Consider the following 17,786-nt stretch of genomic DNA (forward strand, 5'->3'; position numbering starts at 1 on the left):
GCTGCCCTTTTTTTAATTGAAGTGGAATAACATTTTCTTGCCAGTATTTGATATCCTGTTTTCTTAACAAACAAAATTACAAATTCACACTAGTTAAGACTAATTGGAAACAAGCATCAAACTGCTGGGCTCTTACAAAGCTCATGTTCCACTTCTTGTGTCACATTTCTGTCATCTATAGGTGAACTCATTCCATCTGGACATGTCATATTTCTAGGTAACTCATGTAGCTGCATCAATACGTCCTCAAAATAAATTCTAATAAAATGATAAACCACTTGTGGAAAAAGCAGTCTCTCTTGTGAAGGAAATATTTGCTGACAGTACAGCCCTTTAAAACATAATAATAAATGGTTGAAAAATAATATGGATATACAAGTTCAAACTTCAAACCAAAATTGACAAAAGGAACTACCAATGCGTGTGGATCAGGAGAACCATTCCCTTGAAGAATTTCCATCACTTGTACAGCATAGTTTTGAAGTTCACTGTCCAGGGTACCGTACTTCATATGGATCATCTGCACCAGACAGCTTTTGTTAAAAAAATGAAATATCAATGTGCTACAAAATGCAATCAGGCTACTTGTGAATTAAGGTAAATTTAGTAGAATTGAGGCGTAGAATCTTTCTAGTTCAAACAGGAAAAAGACAACTTTTGTGAGGGAGCCAAGTGACAATAACTAGTAGGATGTAGGTATGTTCTTTTTTTTTGGCTAGCTAGAAGAAAAAGCGCCGATGTTCAAGTTAAAGAGGACTTAAATCCCATTAATGGGGTTGTACATCCGCTCACCCACCCACTGAGCTAAGCCGGTTGCTAATTCAATACAGCGACAAGCTAACAATTGAAAGATAAATATAATGAAGTTGAGATGGCTAATGATGCATCCCTTAGGATGGAAGTGAACGGCAACAACCCTTTGAAAGGGTATTTACTAACATTTTTAGGTGTTCATGATAATCAGTTTGGTACATTGTATACATAGATAATTCAAGCCATTGTTCTTTTTCTTTATTTTTTTGAGCGAAAACAGTAGGGAAGGCCCCTGCTGCATCATTTTATAAATTTTTAAAAGATGGGATATGTACAATGGGTGAGAGGATGGGGCATAGTCAGATTACAAAATATCTGAGCCCACCTCAGCATTAAATTTCTCTTATCTTTGTGCATATTTGACCTCTGCGCCCTGTGGCACTCTAACTAGGATGTTTTCTAGTGCTTTTACTTACTTTATGGTCAGTTACGCTTACTAGCTCATCCTTGTAGTCTCCTTGCATAAATTTAGTCACCTTAGTATTGCACTATTCTAATTCCGTGATTTTTCTTTCACGTCTTTGCGTTTACTTCCTACAAAACCTTTATTCCTTTTTGAACAAAATTTTACCTGCAAAAAGAACACCCACGATAGAGACAAACCAACTCGGAGTTTCTTTGCATTGGCTCCATTTGCTACACAATAGGAAAACAGGGAACATTTCAGTGAATGCACATAATGCACATAAGCATGGATTGTCGACTAAGTCACACATGACAGCTATCTGTGCCATATGCAGAAGCAGCACCGTGCTTACATTGGCGATATAATTCATAAAAAGAGCACCATAGCATAAATTTAAATAATTACAGAAAATAAGAAAAAGAAAGCATTGCACAGATTGCAATATCATATATCAATATAAAAAGAGGACCAAGAGGGAAGGAACTCCGATGATACATTCCTAGGAGGAAGACACTTGGATACACGTCCCACCATTGAGCTACCTAGGGATTCCCCATGTGCCCTATCCAAATATTGAGAATGCTAATTCTAGAGAGCCTTGAGCGTGCTACTAGCAATAAGCACATACTAGGATCAATGCCCATTTTTGGTATAGTGTGAGTTCGGCAACAAGTTTAACAATTGTGGTTCACACTAAATTCATACTGGTAAAGCATTGTTTCACTTTCACATGCCTCTCTTTCATAATGCTTTCATATTAGTTCCTTTTTAAATAAAGACAGCAAATATGCAAGACTTGAATGAAAAAACAGTATTCAGAACAGTGTTACAACTACATACACACTCATGTCTTTAAATAGCTTTCATCACACTTAGAAAAGGACACCATTATTTACCTTTAACAAATGGCAAAATTAAATGCTTCTGTGTACCATCATCAAACTTCTTTGCAGAAACATTTTGTTTCTTTCCTCCTTTAGTTACCTGTCAACTAAAGTCATATACAGAAACTGACAGGAAAAAAGTTAAGAACATGTGAAGCTATATACCTGTGCATCTGGGTTCATTGCAAGAGCAAGTATGGCACCAAGTGCTTCTGCAAATGAATCTCTAACTGCTGACACATTATCTTCCAAGCCCTATAAAATGCCATCAAGCAAAGAATAAATTCAGCTAAAATAACTTCAATTACTGGTTTTTAACCTGCAGTAAACATGAGGAATAAATAAAATGAGTAAACGATACCTTAACGCAACAAAACATTGAAGTATCAAGTTCAGCCATCCCCAACCCAGGCCCACCTATATTAGCAAAGGCCTTCAAGCATCGCGCTGCTGCTACTCTAACAATATATGATTTATCACTTATGCCTCCTCGCATGATTATGCGGAAAGCCTCCAAGTAAGCTGCACCACTACCACCACCACCAGAGCCTTCCAATGCATTCTCAAGCAAGAGGAGTGCGTCTTGCCTTACAAAGTCCTAGAGATTCAAGTAAGAAAAAAATGCTTTTACTGGTACAAACTAGAAAATGAACCAGGAGCAAAAAAAAAACACCAGAAACAGGGCTGGAGATCTGCATCAACACTAGTAAGAAAATTATGGGTCCTTGGAAACAAGAAAAAATAAGGAACAAAAAGTCCCACAGGTGAACATATTCAGATTTACGGTAAGTCCCTGATCTTGTAGGAATTATTGTTTCTAGACAAACAAAAGCAAGTACTCCACATATTTTAACATAGATGTTGTATTGCAAGAGAAATAAAAAGATGATATGAATACCAAATAACAGTCAGATAATATTCTGTAGAAGGCACTGGAATGAACAGAAAGAATAATAAGGAAACTGAAGGGAGAAGCACAGACCTCATGATACTTCATTAGTTTTGCTACGATGTTTGATGTCTCAATCAATCCTGCGGTAATCTTGCGCCCGAATAAGTGGTAAATTTCTCCTAGGCATTGCGCTGCACCTGTTAGGAAATTATTATTTGGTTTTACATCATTAGAAACACAATCACAATCCATAAGCAGACCACATCGTTATAGCGTGACTTCTAAGAAATAACGGGGGGCATCTGGTCCAGATCATTGCACAATGCACACCAGAGAAATGCATTACTACATCATACTATTACTTTCTGCAGGCACATAATCATAACCAAATAATCTAAGCCACTCTTAATAATAATCATAAACTCCGCTTACGTTGTCTCAACATAGCCAGTCACAAGCCCGGGTAAAGGAGGAGGGTTGTGATAGGCTTGGCGAGCCAACGGCAAAACCCAGCCACTCTTATGGAGATGAAACCCAGAAGAACATCGTTGGGGCGTAACCCTCTTAGCGATGCACCATATGGGAACCCAGGTGTGGTGTCAAATGGGCAAGGGCCGGGCCATCACCCCCTTGGTGGCGCGCCGTATCTTGATCTGGATACGGTGACAAGTGAGCAAGGATCAGGTCGTCACATCCTTAGTGGCGTGCTACATCGATGCCCGAGTGTAGTGAAAAATAAGCGAGGGTCTTCGCATTTTTCTCGAGAAAACGCAAAAGAATTTGTGTTTCATTTCATTGAACAGGAAGACATCGGGGGTACAACCTCCAGAAAGGAGGGACACACACACACACGACCGTCCTCACCAAGTGACTACAACTAGGTAAGGAGGTGCCCTCAACTACAGACACGCAACGACATCAGGCCTTGCCCAGCCTTGCCTCCAGCCACAAAGTATGGAGTGGTAGACGTCAAGAGGCGAGGGGACCGGATTATCCGGGTCAAAACTGTTAGTTTGGGGACTTGGTTCTCAATGTTATCAGCGTGTATGCACCGCTAGTAGGCCATAATGAGAACACCAAGAGGGAATTCTGAGAAGGCCTAGAGGACATGGTTAGGATAGGACTGTACCTATTGGTGAGAAGCTCTTCATAGGAGACCTCAATGGCCACACGGGTACATCCAACACAGATTTTGAAGGGGTGCATGGGGGCTTTGGCTATGCATCGGAAATCAAGGAGAAGATGTCTTAAGCTTCGCTCTAGCCTACGACATGATCGTAGCTAACACCCTCTTTAAAAAGAGAGAACCGCACTAGTGACTTCTAGTAGTGGTCAACACTCTAGCCAGATTGATTCCGTCCTCTCAAGAAGAGAAGATCAGCGTGCTTGCCTAGATTGCAAGGTGATACCTAGAGATAGTATTGTCCCTCAACATAAGCTAATGGTGGTTGACTTCCGCTTTCGGATTTGTGTCAAGCGGGATAAGCGCGCCAAAGTCGCTAGAACAATGGTGGGAAGCTCAAGGGGGAGGAGCTCAGGCTTTCAAGGAGGTCATTAAGGAAACCCTTGGGAAGAAGGAGGTGACGCAGACAATCTGAAGATGAAGATGGCGACTTGCATTCGTAAGGTGGCTTTGGAGTAGTTTTGAGTGACCAGGGGAAGTAAAAGCGAAGCTAAAGATACTTGGTGGTGGAGCGGTAGCAAAGAAGGCCGCAAAACGAGCTGTGAGTGAAGCAAGAGGTCGGGCGTGTGAGGACCTCTATCGGCGCTTAGACACAAAGGAAGGCGAAAGGGGCATAAGATGGCCAAGATCCAAGAGAGAAGGATGAGGGATGTCAACCAAGTCAAATGCATCAAGGACGGAGCAGATCAGCTCCTGGTGAAGGACGAGGAGATTAAGTGTTAGATGGTGAGAGTACTTCGAGAAACTGGTCAGTAGAGAGAATGAGAGCTCTACCATTGAACTAGACGACTCCTTTGATGATACCAACAAGCGTTCTGTGCGGCAAATATAAAGTCTGAGGTCAGGGAGGCTTTAAAAGGGATGAAAGGAGGCAAGGCGATGGGCCCTGATTGTATCCTCGTTGAGGTGTGGAGAGGCCTCGGAGACAACGATAATATGGCTAACTAAGCTTTTCAACCTCATTTTTTGGGCAAACAAGATGCCAGAAGAATGGAGGCGGAGTATATTAGTACAGATCTTCAAGAACAAGGGGGTGTTCAAAGTTGTACTAATTACCATGGAATCAAGCTAATGAGCCGTACAATGAAGCTACGACAGAGAGTCATTGAGCACCGCTTAAGAAGAATGACAAGCGTGACAAAAAATCAGTTTGGTTTCATGCTTGGGAGGTCGACCATGGAAGCCACTTCCTTACGACAACTTATGAAGAGATATAGGGAGCAAAAGAAGGGCCTGCATATGGTGTTCATTGACTTGGAGAAGGCCTACCGATAAGATACCGCGGAATGTCATGTGGTGGGCCTTCAAGAAACACAAAGCACGATAATGTTGTGACAAGTGTTCGAACAAGTGATGGACACTGATGACTTCCCAATTAAAATAGGACTGCACCAAGGGTCAGCTTTCAGCCCTTATCTTTTTGTTTTGGTGATGGATGAGGTCCCATGGTGTATGCTCTTTGCGGATGATGTGGTGCTAGTAGATGATAGTCGGACGGGGGTTATTAGAAAGTTAGAGCTACGGAGACAAACCTTGGAATCGAAAAGTTTTAGGCTTAGTAGAACTATAAAACTGAGTACATGAGGTGTGGTTTTAGTACTACTAGACACAAGGAGGTTAGCCTTGATGGGCAGGTGGTACCTCATAAGGACACCTTTCGATATTTGGGGTCAATGTTGCAAAAGGATGGTGATATCGATGAAGATGTGCCCCATCGAATCAAAGCCGGATGGATGAAGCGGTGCCAAGCTTCTGGCGTTCTCTGTGCTAAGAGAATGCCACAAAAGCTAAAAGGCAGGTTCTATAGAACGGCGATTCAACCTGCAATATTGTATGGCATTGATTGTTGGCCAACTAAAAGGTGACGTGCTCAACACAAGAAAGGATCGGGTCCGAAATGATGATATACGTAATAGAGTTGGGGTAGCACCGATTGAAGAGAAGCTTGTCCAACATCGCCTGAGATGGTTTGGGTATATTCAGCACGGGCCTATAGAAGCTCTAGTGCATAGCGAACGGCTAAAGCGTGTTGATAATGTCAAAAGATGTCGGGGTATACCAAACTTGACATGGAAGGAGTCCGTAAAGAGAGATCTGGAGGACTGGAATATCACTAAGGCCTCCTTTGGTTCATAGGATAGGAATATTGTAGGAATAGGAACTTTATAGGAAGTGAGATGACATGCATCTCAATTCCTATAAAGAAAGAGATGTCATTTGATGCATAGGATAGGAATTTTTCCATTGAGTCTAGGCTAATGTTTTTTTTTCCTTTGAAATGTGAAGGATTGAACCCTATCCTACATAGGAATAGGAATCCATTCCTACCAAAGGGCTCCATAGGAATTTTTCCTTTGAAAATCCTATCCTATGAAATTCCTACAAGATTCCTACAAACCAAAGGAGGCCTAAAGAACTAGCCGATGCTAATAGAGCTGAACAATGATTATTGTAATCCTCCTGTGATTTGAGTAACACAAGTGTTTTACCCGCAAAAAAAAAAGAACTAGCCATGGACAGGGGTGCATGTTAGTCAGCTATCCACATGCCAGAACAATGCGTTGGTTTCGAGATCTTATGGGTTTGAGCTCTAGCCTACCCAACTTGTTTGGGACTAAATTTGTTGTTGTTGTTGTACATCATACTATTATTTTTTGCATGCACATAATCATAGCCAAATAATCTAAGCACATCTTTGTATCTGAAAAAGGTACCTGAAGCTAGGGTCTATCTGCACACTCTTAGAGGTAACAACATTAGATTAAGATCTTCCATGAAGAAATGATGGTGTTTATAGCAATAGGCTTGCCACTATGCTGCGCCACAAATTTTGATTTTTCAAAAAAAAGGGTAGTTCTCTTCGGAAAAGAACTATTTCTTCCGATGTCGGACCAAGCGGTCGGTTGGGTAAATAAACCCGACCTCCCTTCATTCACTGATTGTGTGGTTGGTAACTCCACTTATAACATGTTGGAAAAGTAATACTTGTTTGAGGAATTGCACTAATTTGAATGTCGTTGTGTTTCTCTTATTTCTTTCTTTTTGTTATTCGAGGCACGTGTAGGTAATATTTCAATGCAACTTGCCAACTGGGCTTAGCTCAGATGGCTCGATTCCTTGTGGTGGAACTTGCCCACCCGGGTCAAGTATTAGACTTGGCACGGATGGCCGCATTTTCCTGGATTTATTCCAGGCTTTCCGGCGCTACTCTTTCAACTGTATGGTGTGCCCATCAACTACGAGCCGGTGACGCTTATAGGGTAGGGTGTGTGTATGTGCGTTTATAGGGGTGAGTGTGTGTGCGTGTATGTGAGCATCTGCGTCTGTACTATGTTTCTCAAAAAAAAACAGTGTGGTTTGGCTTGGCACACATTAAGATCCCTCAAGAAATTAGTATTTGGGGGATTATCAATAGGGGGGCTCAAAAATCTAGTTTTCGCAGAGAAGCCAAAAGGTTTTGGGGGAGAGAAAATAGGGTTATGCTTATCCACAATAAATACCTAAATATTCTTCTTAGCATTGAAATATTGTGTTGTCTCCCTATTTCTAATTAGAGGAGCAAGACGGAATCACAAGAACGCCAGTGCTACTAGGCAAATGGTAGCGATGGCTTCACCTTCGATGGCAAAGGTGGTGCAAACTTCAAGAGCGAGAGAATGACTTTGATGGGACAATCAAGCTAATGTGGCAATGGTGGCGAATTTAACGGGTCAATTAAACAAAGAGTGTGCTGGATTTGAGTGATAAGTGTCTCATCACCTATGAATGTATTGGCCCAGACTCAAATAGAGCGGCAACAATAACTAAGAGTGAACTACTGGTAGTTCAGCAATCACAAATAGATGCATTGTGAGAGTAAAATATAAAAGCTCAATTTTTCAAGATGGTGAACTCATCCAACACAATCTCGCGTACTCAAAATTTGAACATTCAAAATTGCATGACTAGGTGATGTTTACAAGATGTATCTGTTACACAGCTATACAACAACACTACTATTGGGTCTCGACAAGTAAACAGCGTAGATCCTTCTTTTCATCATTCAGCTAATGAGAGTATTTCCATGATTTCTCTTTTTTTGATGATTGTGGGCATTTATGTTCACCCACTGGCTATATGTCTAAGTAAATGGATTTTTCAATAGATAAATTACAACTGCCAACACATTCGAAATAAGTTAAGAAATCTATACAGCATGAATTATGATTCCTAACCTGCACATGCCATGGGATCCGCTCTTTTCACATCTACCAACCACCCCTGCAAGGTGCTCGCCCTTGAGTATACTGATATTGCATCACCTTTCTGAATTATCCGCCCCATTGCTGATGACGCCAACCGTCGAACAGGGCGGCAAGCACCAAAGACAAGCAAGGACTGGAGAGCATCCTCGCATTTCCTTTGCCAAAGTTGTATGGTGTCCTGAATAGCAACATCAAACACACAATTAAAAATCAGAGGTACCAAGAAAATCCTCCATTCATCACCTGAAGGTGCATATTACACTTTGTGGGTTAACATAATAAAAGAGCGAACTTCCTCATGGTGGCTCATAGTACATCGCAAGTTTGACACATGCAAACAGGAAGGGATGCAAAATTGTGAGCAATTTTCAGTTCAAATGCGTGTCAATCATGAAGCATTTATTTACTTCTTCTGCCCCCTCAGCCGCAGCTAAAAGCAACCATATGAACCGATACTAGGATCCTCCGACCCAGCAACTAGAACAGACTAGAGCTTTGCAAGGAGCCAAGGACACTGAACTCTAGCAGTGAACTACCGAAATTACTCCCCAAAGCGAGCCAATTCAAGCAGATCACGGCACAGCAACACCGATCCAGGGAGCTCGTGCGGCAGTAGCATACGCGTAGGCATTGCTATAGCAGCAGGGATCTGGAAGGTGAGATCTAGGGCAATGGGAGAGGAGGGTTGGGGCGCGACCTTGGGGGCCTCGTCGAGGGCGGAGGAGAGCTCGGAGAGGAGGTCGAAGCAGAGGAGCGCGTCGGGGGGCTTCTGCCTGGCCGACGCCACCACGGACTCCAGCTGCGCCACCAGAGCGCCGAACCGCGACAGCGGAATTGGCTCGCCGCCGGCGACGCCGCGCTGCGCCATGCGAAAGGTGGGGGAGGAGGGAGCGGGAGGGCGTGCGGGTGTTTGGGCCGATGGCCTTTTTCCGGTACCAGTGGGATGGAGATCTAGAGTAGACGTGCCGCGCGGTGGGGTGCTTGGTTGGTAGTCAAAAAAATTGGCTAGCCAACATTTGGAACTCCAAAGCTTACAGCATCCACAGCCAGGCGCTCTAGACCGGCCTCAAAAGCCGGCGAGGCGGTCCGGTCACGAAAATCTAACTCAGACGGGCGCTTCAAACAAAACTCAAACACCCGGACTGACCAGCATCCCTAAAATCCAGCCAAAATATGGAACGAATATAAGGTGTCCGGGCGCGCCCGCCACGTCGGACTGACGACGGGGTCCCATGCGGAAACGCCCAAAAACCTGGCGGTCCAAACCTCGTCTCTTCCTTGGACCGATGTCGCCACGTGGCGCCGCTCCAGCGGGCCGTGTAGTGCCTAGCCCGGCTATTTAAGTCGACGCCAGCACCGAAACCCTACCATCCACATTTTTCTCCGTCTGTCCGCCGCCACCGCCACTTTCCACTCCCTGCCCGCCTAGTAGCCATGCCCCCACGCCGTCGGGTGAGGAGCCACCTATTTCTACCGCCGGAGCGCCGGCTCGAGGTCCTTGAGCTGATCCGGGCAAGACGCGAAGCCCGGATCGCCGCGGGGCTACCTCCGGATGCAGTGGATCCGAAGAAGGAGGATATGGGGACCCAGGTGACGCAGATCTATAGGCGAAGCAGCAAGCCATCCTCGATTCCCTCCGCTCGGAGTCGGCTGTGGAGGCCAAACATCGTCGTCGGCAAGAGGTGGAGGCCGTGGAGGAGGCGGAGATGCTAGGAGGATGAGTCGGGGCCCTCCTACGCGCCCATCCAGCAGGCGCCCGACACCGACGTCATGGACATCTCTGACGATGAAGATTAGCTAGGGTAGCACGCAGGGTTTCTTTTGCATGCTTTGTATGGATTTATGGGTTAAACTATGAAAGACTCAGATGCAGAATGACTAATTTCAGGCATGACCGGTCACTGTCCACGGACGCGTCCGGTCGCGTCTGCAGGCGTTTGAGGGGTCAGATTTACAAAGTCCGGCTGTAAATACTCTTACGTATTAATAAATTGAAGCCCGGACTCAAGAGCTAGACAGAAAGATATCAAGTTTTAATAGAGAATTTGCTAGACCAGGAGGAGATCCCCTGGATACAAAGGGGTCGAGCAAACTAGCTTTTACAGATCATAACACATCACATTTTCATAATGCAGCGACGGCAAGGAAGAAACGGAATTACATTAAAAAACTTCTCAATATTGATGGGGTCGTGCTTGAAGGTACAGGTAAACTAAAAGGCCATATGTTGATTATTTCTCTAATCCACTTTCCTCAGAAGTTCCACGTTCAGATCTTGTTGTGCTATCACGAATGAGGCGGTGTGTGACACAGAACATGAACGATGCTTTATTGTCTCCTTTCACCCCAAAAGATGTTAAGAAGGCATTATTTGACATTGGAGATCTCAAAGCTCCTGGCCCTGATGGATTACACACCGTATTTTATAAAAGGTTTTGGCCAATGCTAGGGGATGATCAGATTGATGAAGTCTTACATGTGGTGAATACACGCAAGATTCCGGTTGGTTGGAATAACACTGTCATTGTTATGATTTCAAAGGTAAATTCTTCAGAGAAAGTTACTCAATTTAGGTCGATTAGCTTATGCAATGTGGTATATAAGTTAATCTGCAAAATGCTAGCAACTCGTTTGAAAGTTTTTCTTCCTGAAACTGTTAGTCCCACACAAATTGCATTTGTCCCTGGACGCCCTATCACAGATAATGTGTTGGTTGCTTATGAGAGTTTACACATAATTAAAAATAGAAGGGACGGGACGGTGGTTTGTGTGCGGTGAAACTGGAGATGCATAAGGCTTATGACCGTGTTGAATGGGTTTTGCTGAAAGAGATCATATTGAAGTTGGGTTTTCATGAGAATTGGGTCAACCTGGTGATGCAATGTGAGACTACGGTCGAGTATTCTGTTCGTTTTAACTCTGTTGAAACTGATACTTTCATGCCCACTAGAGGTTTACGTTAAGGAGATCCTCTACTATCATATTTGTTCCTATTATGTACAAAGGGTTTAACTGTATTACTTGCACATGAAGAGGAGACTGACTGGGAATCTACAAGGTGTAAAGGTGTGCAAAGAGGCCCCATAAATCTCTAACCTCCTATCTGGAGATGACTCACTAATCCCTATGAAAGCACATATGGACAATGCCCAAACTATAAAGAGAATCCTGGACTTATATTATGCTGCATCGGGACAATTGGTGAGTTTGGATAGATCTAGTATTTTCTATAGTCCCAATACTGATGTTAATATGAAGGCCCAATTTTGTGCTTTACTGGATATCATGACAGAAGAAGCAATCAATGATAAGTATCTGGGATTGCCGTCTAAAGTGGGGATGGATAACACAAATTGTTTTCAATAATTGATTTGTCATGTCATGCAGATGGTGAATGGTTGGAAAGAGAGGCAACTATCATTGGGTGGTAAAGAAATCCTTCTCAAGTTAGTTGTGCATGCTATACCCATCATATGCAATGTCATTCTTTAAAATTCCTAAACAAGTTTGTAAAGGAATATCTGACTCGATGATGCACTATTGGTGGGGGGCAGAGACAAACAAAAGATAATACATTGGATGGCATGGTGGAAATTGTGTGTGCTGAATTGCAAAGGAGGTATGGGGTTTAGAGACATCCACTATTTTAATTTGGCTCTTCTAGCAAAACAAGCATGGACGTTAGTGGATAATCCAAATTCTCTGTGTGGTGCTGTTCTAAAGGCAAAGTATCTTCCTGATAGAGATTTGCTCAATGCTAAATTAAAAAGGGAGCTTCCTTCACTTGGTAAAGTATTATGTCACGGGTGAACACTCTGAAACATGGGTGCATCTGGAGAGTGGGTGATGGACAGAAAATCAATATATGGGATGACCCATGGATTCCTGGTTCATGCAACAGAAAAGTTGTTACTGTATGTGGCAACCATATCATATCAAATGTAAAGGACTTGATTGCTACTAATACTAACCAGTGGGATGAGGAACGGGTGAGGCAAACCATCTAGCGGGTCGATGTTCACCGAATCTTAGCAATTCCGCTTCCCAATTATGATATGGAGGACTTTATTGCATGGGGTATGTGATACCTCCCAAACGTATCTACTTTTTCCAACACTTTTGCTCTTATTTTGGACTCTAATTTGCATGATTTGAATGGAACTAACCCAGGTTGACGCTGTTTTCAGCAGAATTGCCATGGTGTTATTTTTGTGCAGAAATAAAAGTTCTCGGATTGATCTGCAAAATTTACGAAGAATTATTTCAGAATATATAAAAAATACTGGCGAAGAAAATACCAGTGGGGCCACCAGGGCGCCACAAGCCCAGGGGTATATCTAGCCATATCTCGGGCCAGGTCGGGCCTCAGGCCAGGCCAACAAAAACCCGATGTCTACGGGACAGGCCCGAGGCCCGCCCGACAAATTCCTATGTTTTCTAGGCCCAGGCCCGGCCAGAGGCAAAGCCCAAAGCCCGGCCCGACATAAGGAAAAAAAGTAGGAACATCTGTCCAGCAAAAAATAGTAGGAAAACAACAGCATTACAACACAAGTTATGATAGTAAACAACAGTACTAAATTACAACAGAACATCAGAAAAACAACAAAAAACATAACTAGTTTTGACAGCAAAACAGTAGAAAAAAAATCACTAGTTTTGACAGCAAAAATCACTAGTTTTGACAGCAAAACAACATTAGTTTTGATAGCAAAACAACATTAGTTTTGATAGTAGAACATCATAGCTTTATAGCAAAACAATAGCAGTCTAAACATCCCAGTTTCAACAACAGCATCTAAGCATTTCAGTTTTGACAATCAACATGTAAACATTCAAGTTTCGACAATAGCATCTGAAGCTCTAAATGTTCCAGATTCTACAAACACAAGTGCATGAATATCATTACATTCCAGAACAAAAATAAAGACTAGTAGATGGCTAGCATGCCTTCTCCGAATCTTCTCTTCTCATTGCTCTAGGAGTGTAGCAACAACTCTACAAGATGGAATGAACAGAAAGTTAGCGGTAGTATAAAGTACAACTTGACAATTGACATGAACAAAGAATAGAGATGTTACATTCTTCATCCGAAGATGAATCTTCATCATTATCTAGCACAATCACTTCTTCTGCCTTTCTCTTATTATCTACAACAATAGATTGGGTTAATTATCATTTGGAAGTAAACACATACAAATAAGAATGTGAAATAAACTAGATTACAACAGATACCTTCTTTTTTGTAGTTTGCAACGATACCAATCTTGCAAACACATTAAGGCCTCAATCGTCTTTGGTTTAAGTGAGCTTCGGTTCGGAGTTACAACCTTCTTACTCAAGCTGAAAGCGGATTCTGAAGCAACACTTGACACAGGAACTGCAAGGATATCATGTGCCATTCTTGCTAGTTGCGGATACCTAGTTGCAGACTTACTCCAAAATCCAAGATATTGGCATTTTCATTCAACCTATTCGCGGGTTCAGCCAAATACAATTCCAATTGAGATCTCTCTTCATGTGAGCTCATGCTTTCCACATACTGATCATAGTCAGAAAAGGCACCAAGTCCACACCTGCTTGGTGATGCACTTGTTGCTAAGTTTTCGTTGACATGTACGCCACTACCATACTCATTAAATAAAGAAGTTATTGTACTTTTAATAAGATCAATGCGCTGAAGGGCATCATCACCATCATATATCTTGGAGTAGGCATATCCTAAAAACTTGAACTTAATGCGGGGATCAAGAACAACAACACAAGACAGAAATATGCTATAGTCCGACCAATATTTCATGAATTTCTCCCTCATAACTGCCAACATTGGAGCCATGTAACTATTTATTCCAACACTAGCCTCTATAATAGCAAAATGAACAAGATAGACATTCATGAAGTACAAGTTGGCTATTGGATACTTTATTCCTGAGAAAGTTGTAGTTACCTTGAAGAAAACCTCGAAGAACTTATACATATGAGATACCTTGGCCCATTCTTCTTCGGATAGCCAAAAGTTCACCTTGAATATGTTGTCCCTCTCATAATACCAATGTAGCATGTCTCTATAGTACAAACAACAGCCAAGCATAGTGTAGGTTGAATTCCAACAGATGGGCATATTAGGTTTCAACCTTTTTGATTCTTCTAGGTTGAAAATAGTTGTAGCAGTACTATAAAACTTATGCAACCTATTGCTTGAAGCCTTTAGGTACATTACACCATCTCTAAGTTTGCCAACACACTCGTCAGTCAATGTCAAACCGGCTTGAACTACCAAGTTCAGTATGTGTGCACAACAATGAATTTGGAAGAATTTACCGGACAAAGGTAAAGCACCTTTTGACAAGTGGGTACGCAAGCAAGCTATCATCCTATCATTATAGGCTACATTATCCAGAGTGATGCACATCACTTTCTTATCAATCCTCCATTCACGGAAAGCCAGGTGGACCTCATCGATAATAGATGCTCCATCATATGGTAGATCAATTTTTTGAACCATACAATCATTTTGTTTAGTTTCCAATCAGCATCTATGTAGTGGCAAGTAATGCCAATATAGATATGCTTGGTGACTTCAAATTTCCAATTGTCGGATGTGAAACTAACTCTACCAGGGGCAGCAAGAATAATTTCCATCAATTCCTTTTTCCGGCGAAGAAACATTGCCATTATCTCTCTTTTTATTGTGTGCCGACCAATAGGCTTGAATTGTGGACAACAAGCAGACATCATTGTTCTAAATCCATCTTCTTCAACCGTTGTAAATGGACGAGCACCGGATACAAGATAAATAGAGATCAAATTTCTAGCAACTTGAGCATCAAATCTACCATTTTTAATGTAGTTGTTCCATCATCATTTGTTTCATATTTCAGGAAAAAATTATTCATTGTCGCTTATTTAACCTTATGCTTCTTTTCAGTGTGTCTAAGGAGATGAGATGTACCATTTGACGATTTAGCCGATAGTTCTTTCTCGCAATCGTCAAATGGAGGGCGGCTGCACAAGGCGGATGCGGAAGCTCTCGGACGACGCAGCTGCGGTCGAGGATGGAGCGTGGCGGCCGCTGTTGTGGATGTACGGCGACTGCACAAGTCGGATGCGGAGGCACTAGGGTTCTACGTCGGCGCCGCCATGTTGCGCATGAGGAGAGGATGGGGACGGGGCGTGAGAGTGGGAAAGTTAGGGCAAGCGAGGAGTGGCGGGCGAGATGCAGATCAGCGCAGGGGCCTAGCCGCCTGGGGCGCTGGGCCGCTCTTGGGATCTTCTACGGCCACAAGAGCTGGGAGTTGGGGCGAGATGCAGATCACAGCTGGGAGCTGCTCGGGCCGACCAAGCCTAATTTCGGGCTAATATTGAAGCCAGGGCTTGGCCCGACTTGCTGTTCAGGATGCATATTGACGCCCAGGCCCGACCCAAGGTACAAGCCCGGCCCAAGAATTTCGGGTCAGGTCGGACCGGGCCATTCGGGCCAGGTTTCCAATGGCCAGGTATACCAGGGGACGCCCCCAGGGTGTGCATGGCAGGCATGTGGGCCCCTGGTAGCTCCCGCAACCCTCACTCGAACTCCATAAGTACCTATTCATCTAGAAAAAAGGGAGATAAGGAATCATCACGTTTTACGATATGGAGTCGCCACCACCTCCTGTTTTTCATCAATAGGGTTGATCTGGAGTCCATTTTGGGCTCCGGAGAGGGTGATTTGACATCGTCGTCATCATCAACCTTCCTCCATCACCAATTTCATGACGCTCATTGCTGGGAGTGAGTAATTCCTTCGTAGGCTTGCTAAACAGTGATGGGTTGAATGAGATTTACGATGTAACACTACTAGGGAAAAGCCTAGCAGTAACGCGGGTCTTAGGGCTATCAGTAGCGCAGGGACCCGTGCTACTAATATAGTGCTATAGCTAACACTTATCAATAGCGCATTCCTACCAGCGCTACTGTTATAGCTACTTAGCAGTAGCGCCGTCCATACAGGCGCTATTGCTAATCTAACTAGTAGTAGCGTTTTCTGCTGACCCGCGCTACCACTATTTTGTTTTTTAATTTATTTATTTATTTTTAGTGTACATGATGTCCATGATGAATTAATATATCATTGTGAGGAAGAAACATGGATTAGATTTATTTGGATGAATCAAAAGTTGAATTAGGACGACGATCCTACTAATTCAACTTTTGGTCACTTTTGATCCATCCACATGAAGCTAATCCGCATTCCTTCCACATATGATATAATAACTAATCATGATCATAATAACAAATCATCATGATAATCATGATCAACATCATCATCATATTAATATAAAAACTCTTGCATCATATCATCACCAACAACACTAGCTAATAATCATCATAGTCATTACCACCAACACTATTTAATCATTATTGTCATAGTGTAGCTATCTAATCACCACCAACACTAGCTAATAATAATCATCATAGTCATTACCACTAACACTAGCTATTTAATCATCATGGTCATAGTGTACCACATCATCATCTTCAAACTCATTCTAGCTAGCTAATCACTCGTGCCGCTCTCTCTCAGGTAAAATAGCATAGAACATGTGTAGCACTCCTGCCTCATCATATTGGAGCATGCAGATGAACCTGTCTCCTAATTATGGATTGCGCTTCTGATTGCTTCCCCCTAGTACTTCTCTACGATCTTTTACAATTTTGCTTTAGTCTTTGACTATTAAGACTTGCTCGCTTTTAGAAATCCTGAATGCACTAAAGTGCAATGTAGGATGTCTTGGCCATAAGCTAACCATGGACATGCAACCTTTAGTCTCGATCCAATGAGGCACAACTATCATCGGGAGTCCCTGTTGAAGAACATCGTAGTAACATACTTAGCAATGAAGTTTAGCTTAAAAATAATGTATGCAAAAGATGCACTGAGGACAAATAGTAAAAATCTTACCATCTTTCCTAAATAGATGTGACCGTAGTTCAATACAAACACTATTGGTCGCACATTTTGAGTACTAAGATTTTCAAGTCCAAGAAAATAATTTGTCTTGACAGTATCGAGATCCTCAATCCTTGAAACATAATGACTTATCTCCTCGCAGTTTAGTTCAGCCCCGTGACGGTAGTAGGTCATGTCTACTGATACGTCCATTTTGCATCATGCTTTTATATCGATATTTATTGCATTATGGGCTGTTATTACACATCATGTCACAATACTTATGCCTATTCTCTCTTATTTTACAAGGTTTCCATAAAGAGGGAGAATGCCGGCAGCTGGGATTCTGGGCTGGAAAAGGAGCAAATATTAGAGACCTATTCTGCACAACTCCAAAAGTCCTGAAACTTCACGGAAGACGTTTTCAGAATATATAAA

General features: G+C 42.7%; 1 protein-coding gene across 2 annotated transcripts in view; it reads right to left on the reverse strand.

Annotated features, from left to right (window-relative positions):
* Positions 1 to 9,401, reverse strand: part of SWEETIE (HEAT repeat-containing protein) — a 33,609-nt gene extending 24,208 nt beyond the window's left edge. For both annotated transcript variants that reach the window (XM_048690828.2, XM_048690827.2), the window contains exons 1-8: positions 9,120 to 9,401; positions 8,393 to 8,600; positions 3,086 to 3,192; positions 2,465 to 2,701; positions 2,269 to 2,358; positions 2,116 to 2,203; positions 1,385 to 1,449; positions 416 to 520 (exon numbers count right to left, since the gene is read on the reverse strand). In XM_048690828.2, the coding sequence (XP_048546785.2) occupies positions 416 to 520; positions 1,385 to 1,449; positions 2,116 to 2,203; positions 2,269 to 2,358; positions 2,465 to 2,701; positions 3,086 to 3,192; positions 8,393 to 8,600; positions 9,120 to 9,290 (1,071 nt within the window). In that variant the 5' untranslated portion in view covers positions 9,291 to 9,401. The remainder of the gene's footprint in view (positions 1 to 415; positions 521 to 1,384; positions 1,450 to 2,115; positions 2,204 to 2,268; positions 2,359 to 2,464; positions 2,702 to 3,085; positions 3,193 to 8,392; positions 8,601 to 9,119) is intronic.
* Positions 9,402 to 17,786: the final 8,385 nt, after the last annotated feature.

This window comes from Triticum urartu, chromosome 7A (genome assembly GCF_056163025.1).
Source record: "Triticum urartu cultivar PI428250 chromosome 7A, HENAU_Tu73, whole genome shotgun sequence".
In the NCBI taxonomy this organism is placed as follows: domain Eukaryota; kingdom Viridiplantae; phylum Streptophyta; class Magnoliopsida; order Poales; family Poaceae; genus Triticum; species Triticum urartu.